The following is a 17,423-nucleotide window of genomic DNA, read 5'->3' as shown; positions in this document are numbered from 1 at the left end:
TGACTAACATTCTGAGTTACGATGTGCTGCTGCTGCAGTGTTTTACAAATGTGGCTCCATTGATTACATGGAAGGGGATGATTTTTGACAACCTCCTCTTCCTCCAGAAGTGCTCTGTGACACACACAAATATGTCCCTGAGGGCTATGTGGCCCCCAGTGACCTATTTTTGCATAGTACACAGTGCTTTTCGGGGAAGAGGAGGCCAACAAAAATTGCTGCCCTCATGCAGGTGTTGGAGCTGCATTAGTAGAACCCAACACCACCACTACCAGTGCTTTGTAATTCAGAATGTTAGCCTGCATAGCTACCTTTGTGGATAAGTGTTTGGAGCATGTGATGCTAGTAGGTGGGAAAACGGAAATATCCTTGAAAACCAAGGGCTAGGTTTCTTGCATCCATACTCCTCCAAACCAGTCCCCATCCAAAAGGAATGCTTCCATGTTATTTCTGTCCACGCTGACTTGAGCTTCCTGCCATCATGGGCATCTCCATATTACAGCAAAAGGTCTGAGGTCATTAGATTGCCTGCTTCATAGGCAGTCTATTTTGCAATGCAAGCTGATCCAGCCTTCCCATCAGGTACTCAGTTTGTGTTTCCAGCCACAAATCACACGTGAATTACAGTTAAAAGTTGTCACCCAAGTTCCCAGAATGTGTAGAGTATTCATCAAAAGGAACAAGCAGTCAAAATCTGCCCACACATTTGAAGCCATCTATTTAAAAGTGTTTAGCTTCAGCAGAGCTAAATGTGATAAGACTGACCCACCCTCCAACCTCAGCCCCTTGAACCTCTCTTAAGTTATCCATGTGGTAGAGTTCTACAATGAATCATTTATCACCGTGTCAATGGCCTCTATTTTGTCAGCCATACTGAAGGTTAATGGAATTGCAGGAGCTAGGTACTATATGGGTTTCTCCTCCACAATTTACAGCCCATTCAAATGTGTTCCATCAGGTTAAAGTAGCAGGTGATCTGACTGAGAGAGCAGGCAAACCATTTTAAGAAGCAGAACCTCCCTGACTAGTGCTTGGGGGTAACTGTGAATGTGTTTTCAGATAGTAATGTGTATGAAACCGGATACATTATAGTGACACAGAGTGCCATTCTGATTATATAGGATGACTTCACTAGTCAAACTCAGAAGTCTACTCCACCATCTCTGGAGGTAAAAGAATATGATAATATAGGAGACATGATAAAATTGGAGATATGATATTCCTATATCCACCGTACTCATGGAATTTCCTAATGAAGCCTTCCGATCACATGGTGTGCGACCTTGAGAGTTTGCAGCTTTGTTGCTGGAATCTTGATTGGATGTGGGGAAAGAGAAAAATCATTTCCCAGAGGCAACACTTAGGGCTTTCTCATAAACAGTGCTGTTCTCAAAGCTGCAATGTTTTTGCAAGGTTTTGTATAGATCAGATTATTCTCTACGAATGCTAGTTTGGGCACAAGATTTATCATGCATGTCAAACCAGATGGTACTGAGAACCTGTGATTCAGACCTCCCTTCTTGGGTGTTGGAATGTTGTGATATATCCATCCCAATTGTGTTTTAAGGTTCCCTAATTGCCTTAACTGAGCCACCTAATGGCGCAGTGAGGAAGTAACGTGCCTTGGGAGCAAGAGGTTGCTGGTTTGAATCCCTGCTGGTATGTTTCCCAAACGATGGGAAACAACTCTATAGGTCAGCAGTGATATAGGAAGATACTGAAAGGCATCATCTCATACTGCGTGGGAGGAGGCAATGGTAAACCCTTCCTGGATTCTACCAAAGAAAACCATATGGCCCTGTGGTCACCAGGAATCAACACTGACTCAATGGCACAACTTTACTTTAATTGCCTTAACTAATATGAAGGCATCTATTTCAGTGCAGAACAGCAAATAAAAGAAGCCTTGCGGAATGAGACAATGTCCAAGCTAGACCCTGCTATCTGACCCTAGTGCTTGCTATTTAAAGGTGCACTGCTTCTGAACAGGGAGGCTCCATTGAACTATCATGGGCAGTGGTAGTAATCAATAATCCCATCCTTCATAAATTTCCCTAATCCTTTTCTAAAGCTGGGAAATGAGTTGCAATCTGTGACTCAGCATGCCTTCTAATGAATTCTTTATGTTATTCATGCCTTGTGTGAAGAAGTACTTCCTTTTGTCCAATCTGACTCTACAGCTAATTAATTTAAGTGGGTGACCCCAAGTTCTGGTGTTATGGGAGAAAAAACATTTCTGTCTCTTCACTCCATTCATAACTTTATATATCTCTACCACTTGTCCTCATAGTCATGTTTGTTTTTAAACTATGTTCCAAATATTTTAGCTTTTACATAAGAACATAAGAACAGCCCTGCTATATCAGGCCTATCTGGTCCAGCATCCTGTTTCACACAGTGGCCCACCAGATGCCTCTGGGGAACTCTCAGGCAAGAGGTGAGGGCATGCCCCTTTCCTGGCATTGCTCCCCAGCAACTGGCATTGAGAGGCATCGTGCCTCTGAGGCTGGAGGTGGCCCACAGCCACCAGACTAGTAGCCATTGATAGACCTGTCATCCATCAATTTGTCTAAGCCCTTTTAAAGCCACCCAAGCTGGTGGCCATCACCATATCCCATGGCAAAGAATTCCATAGATTAATTATGCGCTGTGTGAAAAAGTACTTCTGCTTGTCGGTCCTAAATTTCCTGACCTTCAGATTCATGGGGTGACCCCTGGTTCTAGTGTTGTGAGAGAGAGGGAGAAAAATTTCTCTCTGGTGGTTGTTCAATTTGGTATGTACCTTTTTGAAGTTCTGCCATAGCTTTTTTGAGATGCAATAAGAACCTGAACTCTGATTGTTAAGTAATGCCAGGCATTCTTTATAATGAATACCATACTTTTAATCCTCTTTTAATCCTCAGGGGACCCCCTCCCCAAATACAGAAGTGCAGATCTCCCCCAAGAATGTGAAAAGTTGCTCCTTAAGTTTCTCCTCTGTCTGCATCCCTTCCCATACTAATGTATACACATTCAAAAATACCCTTTTTTTTACTTTGTAGGGATATGATCTGCAAAAAGATAAAAAAGATAATCAAAAAGATAAAAAGGTAATCAAGGGGAAGCATTCGGGGAGGTAACAGAGTTCATTGAGGCTATATCCTCCTCCTTTCATGCTTTATCATCTAGTTTATTATTAAAGTAAAAAAGAAATAAGAATTTATGCTGTAGGGTTGTTGTTTTATGGGTGTTACAGCCAGCAGAGGGTAATGCTGTTTTGGAGGTAAGTGCTAACAGATGAATCTTAAGAGAGTCAGAAGAATGTAAGAAGAGCGCTGCTGGATCAGACCAAAGGTCTACTTAATCCAGCATCCTACTTCACAGTGACCAACCAGTACCTCCAAAAAGCCCACAAACAGATCATGAAGGCATCAGACCTCCCTTGCTGTTTCTCTCCAGCAACTGGTATTCAGTGGCATTCATGCTGTTCTGTATTGTAGTCATGACAAATAGTCACTGATATGCCAGTTCTCCAGGAGACACTGCATGCTATCTATTGCAACTGGTGTACCCTTTGTTGGACAGGGGAGACATGTTCAAAGCACCACTCAGTCAAATAACTCTTTGGGTTGGTTAGAACAAAACAGCTCTGCTAGACAAGGGCCAAAGTCCATCTAGTCCAGCACTCTGTTTCCCACAGAGGCCCACTAGATGCTGCTGGGAAGGTTCCAGGAGCATCTATAGCCCAATGCAGATATTATGACCGTGTGAACACACATTTGCACATTCCATGCCCCTCCTTCCCCCGCTCTCCTGGAACCTTGGGTTGTGGCGACCAAAATCACTACAACACAAGGGTTCAGACTGGAGTTCCAAAGCAGAACCCTTGGTTTCATCACCACACCAAACCCGCATGGCATGTATTTGCACACAACATCCATGGAACCGCTGGCCCATTCAACTGTGGTTCCATGTAATGTGCGAATGTGGCCAGAGTGCGAGGTGAGGAGGCGGGAGTGTGCCTCCCAGCCCTGCTCTGACTTTCATTCATTCAAGGTCATTTCAAGGTCATACAGAGGCCCGAATGGGCCAAAATAAGCTCTAAAATGGGCAGCAGAGGTGATGATCGGGGCCGGTGGGGGGAGGAGGGAACTTTCATGGACCCCCCTGTGGCCCATAGGAAGCCCCCCAAAGGGGCTAAAAGTTTTTTGTTTTTTTAAAAAAACACACCAAAAGAACAACAACAAAACTTTGCGAACCCTCTCCCTGGGACCGAACCGGGGGGGGGGGTCCTAAGGGGTGCTGGACCGAACCACGCCATCCAGTTCCATGCACATCTCTAATGGCAGGCTGGACCCGGGCATTTTGAATGGGTTTAAGGGTATGTGCCACAGCCTCTTGTCCACACCATCCATGCAAATGTTTTGGGTGGGTTTGCTATTGGCAGGCTTTGAAAGGCAGGCCCCCGGCAGGGATTCCCTAACAGCTATGTTCTATCTTTTTCACAGAGAGGTTGGGGAAGGGGCAGTCAGCCCCATCCCCTGATGGGGAGTTTGTGCCCCCCAGGCTTACTCATGAACAAGGCCAGTCATCAGGGTCAGTCTTGGGTAAATTGAAATCCTTCTTCAGCCACCTGACCTTGGGCTCACTGGTCAGGCATGAGAGGGAAAGGTCATTGGAACACCCTCAGATAATTCATGAGAAGGTCCATTGCGGGGGCAAGGAGAGAAATGCCCGTACAAACCTTAACTGATTCAAGAGGGAAATACACCCCCTTTCCCCAAAAATAGCTCCCTCACAAGAATGTAAGACCATGGGGGCTCTGAATAGAGCCAGGTTGCTATATGCAGGTGAGCCATGGGAAGGGCTACCCCAGAGACTGCTCTCCTTGCCTTGGGGACTGTGGTCCCCTGCCAGTCTGCTAGCTGATGTGTACATGTGCACACTTGCCAGCGCCCTGGGATGGCCACCCTCGTGGTGGCCGAGGGATGGGGGCTTTCCTCTCCTGGGAATTCCCATGGTGGAATATCTGCATACGGCATGGTGATGGACCAGGACCAGGGAATTTTGAATGGGTTTACGGGTCTGTCCTGGTGTCAACCCTCCCCTCCCCTCTACGCATGCATCTGGGCAATGGCAAGAGGAGCATCTAGATGGCCTTTGGGTGTGTGAAAGTCTACACAGGGGGAGAGGGTAGGGAGGTTTATGGGGGATCTGTTCTATTTTTTACAGATAAAAGGTGGGGAAGTGGGTCCCAGCCACTTCCGTTTTTAAAAAAAATAAATTATTGGCTTTGGCTTACTTATGAGCAGGGCCACCTTTCTTATGGGGCAAGGCTACAACACCTGGGGCTATTTAGTTTAGAAAAAAGATGACTGCAGGGAGATATAATAGAGGTCTATAAAATCATTCATGGAGTGGAGAAAGTGGATAGAGAGAAGTTCTTCTCCCTCTCACATAATACTAGAACCAGGGGTCATCCCATGAAATTGTTTGCCAGGAAATTTAGAACCAGCAAACAGAAGTATTTTTTCACACCATGCATAATCAACTTGTGGAATTCTCTGCCACAAGAAGTGGTGACAGCCAACCACCTGGATGGCTTTAAGAGGGGTTTGGATAACTTCACGGAGGAGAGGTCTATTAATGGCTTCTAGTTGGAGGGCTACCTCCAGCCTCAAAAGCAGGATGCCTCTGAGTACCAGTTGCAGGGGAATAATAGCAGGAGAGAGGCCATGCCCTCAACTCTGGCCTGTATGCTTCCAGTGGCATCTGGTGGGCCACTGTGTGAAACAGGATGCTGGACTAGAAGGGCCTTTGGCCTGATCCAGCAGGGTTGTTCTTATGTCCTTATGTCCTTATGATAAGAAGCATTCCAGTTTTGGGTGCTATTCTTCCTATGTGATAGCCCACGTGGACCATGCCTGCTCATGAGAGTGTCAGGCCATGTGTGCTCTAATTAGAGCTGAGCTATGTTGCTACGTGTTGGAAAGAGGTGGGCAGGGGCATCCCAGAGACTGCTTTCCTGACCCTGGGGATGACAGCCAAGGTGCCATGGAAACAACCCCCCTGCTGGGCCATCCACACCTGTGCACAGTTGCACCCTCGCCAGTGGCCCCTGCAGTTGTCCTTGTTGCCCCAGGCCACATCTTCATACGATGGAGTGGACCTGGGATTTTTAGGTTTTTGCAAGTGCATGGTCCCATTGGGGCTACTTGGTGGTGGAGGGGGCGAATGGTGCTATGGCTGGAAGAAGAAGCACTGGCATTGCAGGGCATTGAAAGGACTTCAATGTGCTTTCCCTGTTGAGGGAGGGCAGAGAGCTCCCAAAATGCATGATCATACTTGGCACACCCCTTCTAGATCGTGGCCGATCATGGCAAAGCTGCTGACACAATGACACTTTGTCCACAGCCAGGATATGGAGCTTGCTGGGATTGGCCTCAGAGGCCAAGCCGCACAGAGGGGCTACCCTCTCCTGCAACTGGAATTTGGCTGGTGAATTTTGGTGAATTCACCAAAAAAGGTCTGGTGAATTTCTGCGGTGCAAATTGGAGTTAAGAATTGGAACCCCTGCCATGATTAACTGCACTTAGCTACTGCATCTGAATGAGGCCAATTAAAAAATCAGCAAAAGTAAATGGTAAAAACCTAACATCTCGAGATTCCTTGAAAATACTAAAAGGAATCACAGAAAAGCTTTTAAGATCCTTAAGGTTATACTTCTGGGATTCACTGGGACTTGGTTTAGTTTTTGAGATGCTTTGGTAAACCTAGGTTGATTACTTTGGTGCTCGTTCAATTAATCTTAATTGTCTGCCTTTGATTGGAGTTTCCCAAAGATTCACAGCTCACAAAAATCAAACCTCTTTTTGTTCCACTGGGTTGTCAATTAAATTTGACTGATTACATTTCCCTTTTCCCTATGTGGATAACACACAATTAATTGCTCCAGTGTGCAAACAGTTGCCAACAAATAGTTTACACCCTTTTAGGGAATCATCCATCCTCCCAGGCCTCCTAGATGTCCCAGTCTTGGACTGAAGACTCTCAAAGTATTTCCAGTTATCAGTTTTGCACACTTTAGGGGATTCATGATACAATACACTTTGCTAGTAGCTGGAAGGTTCTACGGTGGACTTATCACCATGCCTGCCTATAGAATCAATGGGACATGGAAAAGCCATTATAGAATCTAATGAGAAAAATGGGATGCCTTTTCAAGGATGCTCAGTGCAAGGAAGCATATGAAGGATACTTCTCAAGACTTTGACATTAAATGGTGCAGATAATAATGCTTAGCATCTGTAAGCATTCAAAACACTTCACTTACATTATCTTATCCTTACAACAACCCTGTAGAGGAAGCAGTTATTATTAACCTCATATTGCGGCTTATACTGAGAGGAACTGGCTGGCCTAAGGGTAGCTGGTATGCTAATGGCAGAGGTGAAATTCACACTGGGGGGTTCCAGCTTTGAGCTATGCTATACCAGCTTATTACACATTAGAACTTACATATCCAAGCACCACAACGGTCTTTGCAGACAGTCTCTAGTGCAAATACACAGTCCACATGCACAGGCTGAAGATTCTGCTTGAGTCGTGGAAGGAGGGCTAGCAAAGAAATGTATAATCAATGAAGCTAAGGGTCAGGGGCTTCAAAGAAGTTTGATCACTGTAAACAACCCAAAATGAACAGAGTGGAGTTAAGGTCACTGCTGGATAGTCCTTCCAGGGGAACTGGGGCAAGGAACTACAGACCAAGACTAAACAGGACCAGTTCTGAATCTGCAGCCTTGATCATGATTTCAGAGGCTAGGTTATTGGAGCATGTACATCTCACACCACATGAATATCATGGTGTTGAAACTGGACTAATTGCACTAACATCCTGTTTACCCAATGTACATGACCCTTCCTTCTTCTTAGGGTTAGGCCTTCTTTGCACCTGGCATCCCGTGTAGCAGCCGGAGGGTGGTAATAGAGGAGGAATAAGGGCAAGGACTTTCTTCCCCCTTATCACCACCAATACCACCACCCCTTACCACCACCTGAGCACCAGCTGCTGTTGGATAAACCAAAGGGAAGGGAAAGATGTTTTAAGAGTCATAGGAGGTGTTTGGGAGAGAGGAGCCTTGTAGCCTGCCTAGGTTTATAGGGGAAGGAAAGGAACACTTCTTCAGTTTGGATTAAAAATCTGAGTTGGAGAAGAATTTTGGGAGTCATAATGCTCACCTCATATTTGAGCAGGAGTATTATGACCCCTTGAGGATTGTATTTCTGACCCCAGAACTTGTACGAGCCTCAATGGCATCTCTAAATATTATTATTGACAACACAATGGGATTTTTGCAACCCACAAAAACCCACTTCATACATTTCTAGTGGAATCAAGTATAGGATCTAGAAGCAGCTGGAGCTGATTTAACGGCTTCACAGAGCTATTGTCTTGCCCTCGGTCCCTGCAATGTATCTCAATATTTTTTTAAAAAAGAAAAGAAACCTAATGAATTGGTCAGTCAGTGGAAGGGATTGATCACTCAGTGGAAGAATAGCAACTTCCCATTGATTAGCAGCAAAAGTGACAGACTGCAATCCCTCCCATCGCTTTGTTAGGGAAAAAGATCTTCAATTGGAAGTCTCGAGTTGATTGCTGCTAAGTCACGGCTTCTCTTTCAAAATCCCCTTGTAAGCACCTCACTGTTGTGTAATGAGGTCTCTTTACCAAATCTGTTCTGTTGGGAATGGGGCTGCTTGGAGAAAGTCCCCAGGCCTATAAATTTTGCTAGAGGGATAATGCCTCCTTAAGGTCTTACCTTTCTTTACCCAATAGCCCTGCAGCTGCAATTTCAATTGCTTTTGTATCATGCACCATTTAGGACTAGCACCAGTCAATACATATAAATCTCAGTAATGATTTTGGTTGGCCTTGTAACAATAACCACAGAAACTGTCTCTACTTTTCCAATGCCCAAAGCTCATTTGTCCCGCTTTGATCCACCTCCTCCCCAATTTTTCTAAGAACGCTTTCCAAAGTCATTTATTTGAATGGTATACATGTTAATAAATGTACTAAAAACATGTGGGCAAATATTTCCTCTGTAATCTGTACAGTCTTGATCAATCCATGGCAATTGGAGCATTGTATCCATTGATATGCCTCTGTTGTGGAAATCCAGCTTCTGGCCTGGGGAAGACAATAGAACTCCATTCTTCTCTTTCCCCCATTCTTTTTATTTATATAAATTACAAGCAAATGCAAAATCACATCAGATGCACACATGTCTATCTGGAATTGTTGTCATTGCTTCAATATGTTACCATCCCAAACCACCTTAATGCAGCTTCTCTCACTGGCTGATATTTTGACTAATAAAATGCTTGCAGAAGGACATTGCACAGGCATAAAGCTATTGTGCCAACTCTCTGTGCTAAATCTGGTGCTTGCATTCCAGATTAGGGTTGTACTTCGTCTAGCATGCTTGTGCTTGCTTACACAACAGTTGCACAACCTGCAACATGCCTCATTTATTTTAATAGCAACCTTTACACAAGAGCACTATAGTGCAAATATCCATTTTAGCACCCCTATTAAGGGTGTGCATGAAACTGGCACCGGCACCTCCTTGAACCCCCCCCCCATTCAGTTCAGTCTGGGGGGTGGGGCTCACAAATTTGTTTTTACACTTACACCCTCTGGGGGAGTTGTCTGAGGCAGTGGGGAGGTGTCAGCTGAGGTTCCACCTCCCCCCACTGGCCTGACCCAGGCCACACAGAGGTCTAGTGCACAGGTGCCGCCTCCAAAATGGCTGCCATGCCGAGCGGTGAAGGCTGAAAACTGGCTGAAGAGCTTCTGGAGTAAGGGAAGCTGAAGGAGGTAAGTGTAAAAAATTGTTTTAAAAAATTGTGAACCCTTAGAGGGGTTTGGTCTGGGGTCAGACTGAACAGGGGGTGGTTTGGTTCAGCCCCGAACAGTCAAACTGAAACAGTTCAACGTCGAACACATTCGACATAGAACCTGTTTGCACATCCCTAACACCTATGTGAAATCTTTGCACTAGCAAAACGTTGCTCATTACAAAAGTACTCTGTAACAATGTCAGTCATTGTTTCAGTATTTTTTTGTGGGGGTGGGGGAGGTTTAAGTGCTTGTAGAGTTTTAGTATCCATTATCCCATCTTCCCTATACAGGATGCTCTCTTTATTCATGGGGCTTCCATTCTCGCCTATAGGCACCAATACAAAAACCACGAATAAAGAAACCTAACTCCTATGGGAATCCCTTGCTCTCCAGGTGCTCTTCAGGTCTCCAGCAATGCCCCTCAAAACCCTCAAATCTGCTGATCTTTTATGAAAAATCGTGACTTCTTTTTTTTTAAAGAGAGAGTGAGCTACAAAATGGCTCCACTCTGCCTCCAGCCTGGAAATGCCACTGGAAATTACTCCGTAAGTCATTTCCAGTGGCTCAGGAATGGAAAAGAGGCGATATTCACCTATTATTGTACCATAGATAAAGAAAGTGGGTCTCTAAGACCCATCCTTATATACTAGAAACCATGATCTGCAAATAACAAGGACCTCCTGCATATTAAATAAAATAAGTCTACTTTAGACAACTGGTAATATGATGGTATATAGTCTTTTCCCCAATACTATGCAGTCAGATATCTTGCTGCTATTACCAGATGAAAAATTAATTCAGCTTCCTGTTTTCTGCCATATTCCTTTAAATAACCCCAGAACGATTCATCTAGGGTTTCGTGGGATAGTTATTCCAGTTATTTCATGAATTTTATTAATGATGTACATTCAGAATACCATTCAGAATACCATGAGCTTCTGATTACCTGAAATGCCAGTATCTTTAGCCTAGCGGTGAAATGAATCCACTGATTTGGCAGCAGCAGTCAACAACTCATAATAGCAGGGCTTAGCAGCATTTTCTGACCTGCTGTAGCAGTCAGCAGTGGAAAATATCTTCGGACTGACATGCAACAGCACTTAGTTCTGGCACGAAATGCCCCCAGTTTTGCAATCATAGTTATTTGGCAGAGCTGTAAGTGATTTCTGGGTAGTGAGTGGGTGAGTGAAACTCATCCATGGCAGTGATAATGCTTTGGTGGCTAGTATCTGCTATTTTCCCTCCAGAATTCTGCTTGGAATATTTGTTATGGAGATGATTGTGGTAATGAAAACTGAAGGGGTGATTTTGACACAGCAAATGTGTTTAATGAATGAAAATTAATCAAATAAGCAGTTCACAAAATGAAATGAAATGAAATGAAATAAAATAATAAATAGAATCCTCAAACAAACATACTTGTACACATCCCTAATTGTTTGTGTGTGAGAGAGAAAGTAAGAGAGGGTAGTTTAAATATGCAAGCAAACACTTATACAGGCATTTATGAAAACTACATTCTGAAGTGTCACCTCCTTGTAGTGGAGTCTGCCATCATGCATTATTATTCCAATCATTTGGAAGGTGAGGGGAGAAAGAGTGGCCAAACATGTCTCTGATGTACGGGCTAACTCATGGCTGAATGCTGCGCACATGTAGCCAAAGCCAGTACTAATGCTGCAACAGCAGGTGCTCTCAGAAGCATGCACAGGAGATGATTTCTGCCAAATTCCCCTTCCTGGAAGCATGCTTTGACTCATCCAACTATGTCCCTGAGGGTTGTGCGACCCTCAGGGACATGGTTCCAGAATCAAGGCATGTTTCTGGTGCAAAGGGAGATCAGCAAAAATCACACAGACACCCATGTGCTTGCTTGGACTGCACAAATGCAACATTAATCTGCATATCAGCTACTGTGGGTAGTTTTAGCCCAGTACCAAATCTAGGTTATACATATCATTGCACACTATAAAATATGGTATTTCCCCTCCTATACTACACCATAAAATACTGTATTTTTCTATAATATTGAAAGCAAATGGATGAAGACATTTAAGAAATACTAACCCTGCAATTGTGTCAGACTGAGTCTATTTTTACATTTTAAAAAATGTATGCTGGTCAAAGACCAAAATAAATCATATCCATCTACATTAAATTTATTTGTTTTTTAAAAATGTATTTCTACTCCAGGGTGTTCATATCAAGTTTATGTAGCAAAACACAAATGTTTCCCTGGGTTCCACATTTATATGCAAATCCATATAATGCACCCATTGAAGATTCATGGCACCATGGTTTCTAGATCTTAATTAGTATATTATAGTCTTTCTCATAGCTCGCTGCTTTCCATATGGCTGTTCAGCATTTTGTATCTGGTGCTTACTTCTTGTCTCAGAGTGCCTTTAGATTCTCAAGCCCAGACAGCCTCCCAGGGCCTGCCGTTCGCTCTAGGTTAATCCACTTTTGGTTCATTTCCCCCTAGAATTTAACACAGATAGAGAGTTTATCCATCTGGCCTCCTCTAGGTCACCAACACTGAAAGGGCATTTCATAACACCATAGAAGATTATTCAGTTCTTTTCCCTACTTGGAATCAAATAATCCCCAAAGAGCCTAAACTCTGCTGTATTTCATCTTTTTATGAGCAAACTATTCAATAGTGAAGGAGTGGGATAATTGTTCTTTGTTGAGAGGTTAAAAATCATAATGTTTTTCATCAGCTTGTTCACTTTTAGAAGGCTATTGGACATAAACGTCGTGGATCATGACACATAGGGACATAAACACACAATACTGGAAGGTCAACTGGTGTGTTTAATCCGTGGCCTGCCATTTTAACCAGTAGGTCTACTCCAGGCCATTTATCAGAGCAAGGCATCAGAACTTCCAAGGAAGGCAAGGGTTTCCTTCTATAGGAGAGTATACATGAAACAACAGTATAACTCTGCAGCATGCAAAAAATACAAAACCACATGTATTATGTATTATGTATGTATGTGTATTTATATATTTATTTATCAAATCTGTAGACCGCCCAAACTTCCATCTCTGGGTGGTTTACAACAGCATAAAACAAATTAAAAATGAGAGCCTTACAACAATTTTAAACCACAGTCAAGTTAAAAGGCTTGGGTGACAAAATAAGTCCTTTGGGATTTTTAAAAAGTTGTCAGAGATGGGGAGGCTCCTATTTCGGCAGCGAGCCAGTTCCAGAGTCTTGGGGCAGCAACAGAGAAGGCCCATCCCTGCATAGCCACAAGATGGAAACTGCAGACGAACCTCTCCGGAAGATCTCGATGGTCGATGGGGCTCATGGCGTAGCAAATGTTCTCTTAAATACCCAGGGCCTAAGCTGTTTAGGGCTTTATAGGTTATAACCAGCACCTTACATTTTGCCTGGAAACCTATCGGTAGGCAGTGTAGCTCTTTTAGTATAGGAGTAATGTGGTCTCTCCCAGATGACTTGGGAACCAGCCTGGCTGCCGCATTCTGTACCAACTGCATTCTCCAGACTATGTACAAAGGCAGCTCCACATAGAGAGCATTGCAGTAGTCCAGTCTGGAGGTTACCAGCATATGTACCACCGTTCTGAGCTTGTTTATGTCAAGAAACAGGTTCAGCTAGCAGCTGAAGCTGATAGAAAGCATCTCTGGGCACTGCCTCATAATTTGCCCCTCAGTTTTTATATTAATGCATGTGGAGGTTCATGAGGTTGATGTCTTCCTCCTCACTAAACTGGGCTTGGGCCCAAGAAACACATGCCGCATGGAGAGACATAGGTAGCTTGCGCCTCAACATTTCATGAGGTTTAGGGCTCCATTCAGGCTTTCCTATTTCTTCCTTCTCAGTCTTGTCACACCCTGTTGTTACACCACACTCTTCAGTGTCAGGCTGGTTGGCTCCTCATGTTAAGAGAGAGCAACACAGGGAGGTCCTTGTCAGGATGCCTCCCCTATATTGCAGACCACGTTTCATGGAGGAGTCAGCATCCATGAGCCCAGAGAAGAAGGCAAACCACAATGGGAACTGTCTGAGAAAGTGCCATTCCTGGGGCATTCTAATGGCAGAGGCAGGGAAGGGGAGCGGCACAGCCAGGAGAAACTGGAGGAGCATGCACACTGGGGAAGGGAGAAAGGGATCCTTGTGTCAGATACCGGGGACAGGAAAAGGAAATGGCAATGAAGAAGAATGGGGCTTTAGGAGGCTGTGTGGGCTGCTCAAGCTTATTTAAGCAAGCAGCAGACAGGGAGGCTATTCCCATGATCAGCCGAAATCGGGCTAGGGGAGCCTAGCCCGATTTTGGCTGATCGTGGGAGCCACCAGGCTCGCAGCCGAACCTGGTTGCCTCCCGGCGGTGAACCCACCTAAATACGCCTCCCCTTAAGAAGAGAGTGTTCTGCAAACCTGGTTTTTCTGACCATGAGTAGCCGCAGTGCGGCTCCATACCATGGCTACTCATGAGTAGACCCCCAGAGGGGAGGCAAAAAGCCACCTCCCGGCTCTGGGGGTCTCTCCAGTATGCCCTGCGCACTCGTTCAGGGCATCTTGGAGCTTCCGGGGGCCACGCGGCCCCCAATCCTCCCAGGCCCCACCGGCTCCGTTATGGAGCTGGCAGTTGTGTGGGCGGCCAATTCGGCTGCCCAGGGCTCCCGCCCTGCTCGTCTGAGACCCAGCTCAGTGAAGAGGAGGCAGTCACTTGCCTAGGGATAAGAAGTGGAGTCTATTCACACCTTAAGAAGAAAAGAAGAATTGTGCAGGGTCAGACCCAAAGTTCAGCATCCTGTTTCTAACACGGACTAGTGAAATGCTCCTGGGAAGGTAGTAGGGATGTGCATGAAACTTGGTTCATGCAGTGGTTTGAAGCCGGACACCCACCGCTCCGCGAAACTTCCTGCTGTGGCATCACTCCCCTTATCAGCTCATACATGGCATCATGCGCATGGCCACTGTGCATGCTGACCAGTGGCCATGTGTGTGTTGGCAGTGGCACTGTGCCGCTGCCACATACGGGCTGATGGGGGGAGTGGCCCCACAGCTGGAAGTTGGATGGAGTGGCGGTGGAGCAGGTAAAGCCCTGTTGTCCTCAAACCTCACACACACTGCACTTGACTGCTGGGTAAGAAGTCACTAAAAAATGTGAAGAGGTCATCTGGGGACTTGGACTTGGACTGAATACACACTAAAAGAAATGTGAATCTGTTTTTAAGGAAGGAAACCTTTTTCCAGAAAATGCTCGTGCACTGCTTCCTACCCTTTGAACCAGTTGTGAACAGAAGGCATGAAAGAGCGACCCATGTGTGCTACTTAGTGGAACCTTCCCTATGTGTGCCTTTATCCATATTCATGTATTTTTAAATGATTCACATGTCTTTAAGGCCATCTTTTCCTGGCACAAAAATCACTTTATATTTGCATAATGCTTGGGACTGAAGTTTTAAAATACCCATGTTCACAAGGAAATGGCACAAATATTTGTCCAGGCTAACTGATGCTGAAATGTGTAGATTTCTGAAAGACAAAACCATCTCTGATACAGTCGCATGTTGCAGTGCACAGGGTTTGCTGGCTGTATCAAAATCTTACTATTTTAGGCACACACACCTCCCATTGTAAGATGAGGACCAAACTAGATATGGCAGTAAAAATGCAGCTGCCCCGACATACATCTGCCCCCCATCCCTCTATTACAACCTCTAGCATAAGGATGCAAAAGAAGGTCTCCATGAGGCGAGTCTCACGATCAGGAAGACTTGCCGAAATGAGGTCTGTGGAGAGAGCAGATGATCACCCGTGGAGCCCTGGGTAGCCGCATCAGCCATGCACATGTCTGCCGGCTCCGTCACGGAGCTGGTGGGGGCTGTGGGGATTGGGGACAAGCACGCAGGGCATCCTGGAGAGTCCCCTGAACCTGGCTCTCGGAGGGGGTTTACTTGTGTGTCACCACGGTGCGGAAACCCGGGTTAGCGGAGCGCTCAGTCTGCTACCCTGGGCTAAGAGGAGGGGTAATTAAGAGGGCTAGCTGCTGGGAGGTGTTCAGCTCCCGTTGCAGCACACGGCTGCCAAAAAGTGGGCTAGGCTCCCTTAGCCCGCTTTTTGCTGGTCATGAGAATCGCCTCTATCAATAGCCATTAATATGTAGCAGAGAAAGCTGTGATAGAAGCTCTACCAGACATGAAGAAGGGTGAAATGCCATGTGTGCCTGCTGTTTTTGGAGGCAGCTGGGTTTGGCAGCTGAGCCCTCGAGATGGGATTGCAGCTTAGTAGTGGAGTATCTCTTTTGCATTAAGAAGGTCCCGGGTTGCATCAGTGCCATGGTTTAAAAGGCCCAGTCGGCATGGGTCTTGGAGCAGGAACTCTGATTCTGTCAGAGCACAAAGGATGGAAGATATGGGGAAAGATGATCCTGGTGCTGGAGCAAGATAAGAGGCATGAGAGCGGCTGTCAATTGCTCTTGGCGCATGAATTGCCCCACCGGGGAAGGCGAGTGTAGGGACTGCTTTTCTGCCAGCACTGCCTGTATTGGCCAATGGAAGAAGGGAAGCGTGGCCCTTTGAGCACCAGAGATCCTAGGATCTTTTCTTTTCCATAGAGTTGGCAGCACTAGACTTCTTTCCATGCACTCAAAAGCAAAAGCCTAGGTTTGCTCGCTCTGAATCCTGAGTTCTACTGACTCTTGCACACCCCAGAAAATGACTGTCCTACTATTATTCAGTCTCTTCCGAAGGGAAAGAGAGGTAGGTCAAGGGCCCCTAATTATCTAGGGGCTTTCCCCCAGCTGTCATCTCACTTCAAGCTTGGATTCACCCCTTGGTGGGGAAAGCAGATCAGAGATCAATGTGTCTCAAGGAAGCTTGTTCTCTCTGGATAATTGATAGCCGAGACAACAAGCCCCGTAGACCCGAAAGGTGCCTGATTTGTGAGCCATGCACAGCTTCATATGTCTGGGTAGAGGACAGTGAAAAAGAAAGAGATACAGAGAAGGGAGGAAGGAGGGGTGACGAGCTGGATTTTTATTGGAAGCTCTTAAAGTGGTTGCTATGAGACCTTCTGCAGCTAACATAGGCATCGCTGCAAGTGAGTGAAGCCGCTAAATCCTCTCCCTCCCTCCCTCCCTCCCTCTTTCTCTCTCTCTCTCTCCCCCTGCCCCCCCCCAATTGCTTACATAGTTGTTTGCAAGCATTTGCCAGGTCTGTAACCCTCTCCAGAGAAGGAGATGGAGCTTGAACGTGAAACCCCCAACTCCTCCAACGTTTCTCCCGGAGGCTCCAGGGAGTACAAGGTGGTGATGCTGGGAGCAGGTGGAGTAGGCAAAAGTGGTAAGTGCTTTTTACTTTTGTTGTTGTTTTGGATGGCTTTATTCTGAGGGATGGCGGTGGGGGGAGGATTATCGTGGGTGAGGGGGAGTTTAAGCATGGAATGCACATTTGGAGAGGAGGAGAGCCCAATTAAAAGCTATGCTAATCCTGTTCACAATTGATCCATAATTTGGATTAGTGAGTCAGAGTAATAATGGTTTTTGAATAGCTTTATTCAGCA

General features: G+C 45.5%; 1 protein-coding gene across 2 annotated transcripts in view; it reads left to right on the top strand.

The window, feature by feature from the left end:
* The first annotated feature begins 17,045 nt into the window (after positions 1-17,045).
* RIT2 (Ras like without CAAX 2) overlaps positions 17,046-17,423 on the top strand; it is a 284,090-nt gene continuing 283,712 nt past the window's right edge. For both annotated transcript variants that reach the window (XM_053295131.1, XM_053295130.1), the window contains exon 1: positions 17,046-17,203. In XM_053295131.1, coding sequence (XP_053151106.1) covers positions 17,101-17,203 — 103 coding nt within the window. In that variant the 5' untranslated portion in view covers positions 17,046-17,100. The remainder of the gene's footprint in view (positions 17,204-17,423) is intronic.

This window comes from Hemicordylus capensis, chromosome 2, assembly GCF_027244095.1.
Source record: "Hemicordylus capensis ecotype Gifberg chromosome 2, rHemCap1.1.pri, whole genome shotgun sequence".
Lineage (NCBI taxonomy): Eukaryota > Metazoa > Chordata > Lepidosauria > Squamata > Cordylidae > Hemicordylus > Hemicordylus capensis.
This window is presented reverse-complemented; position numbering and strand designations above follow the sequence as displayed.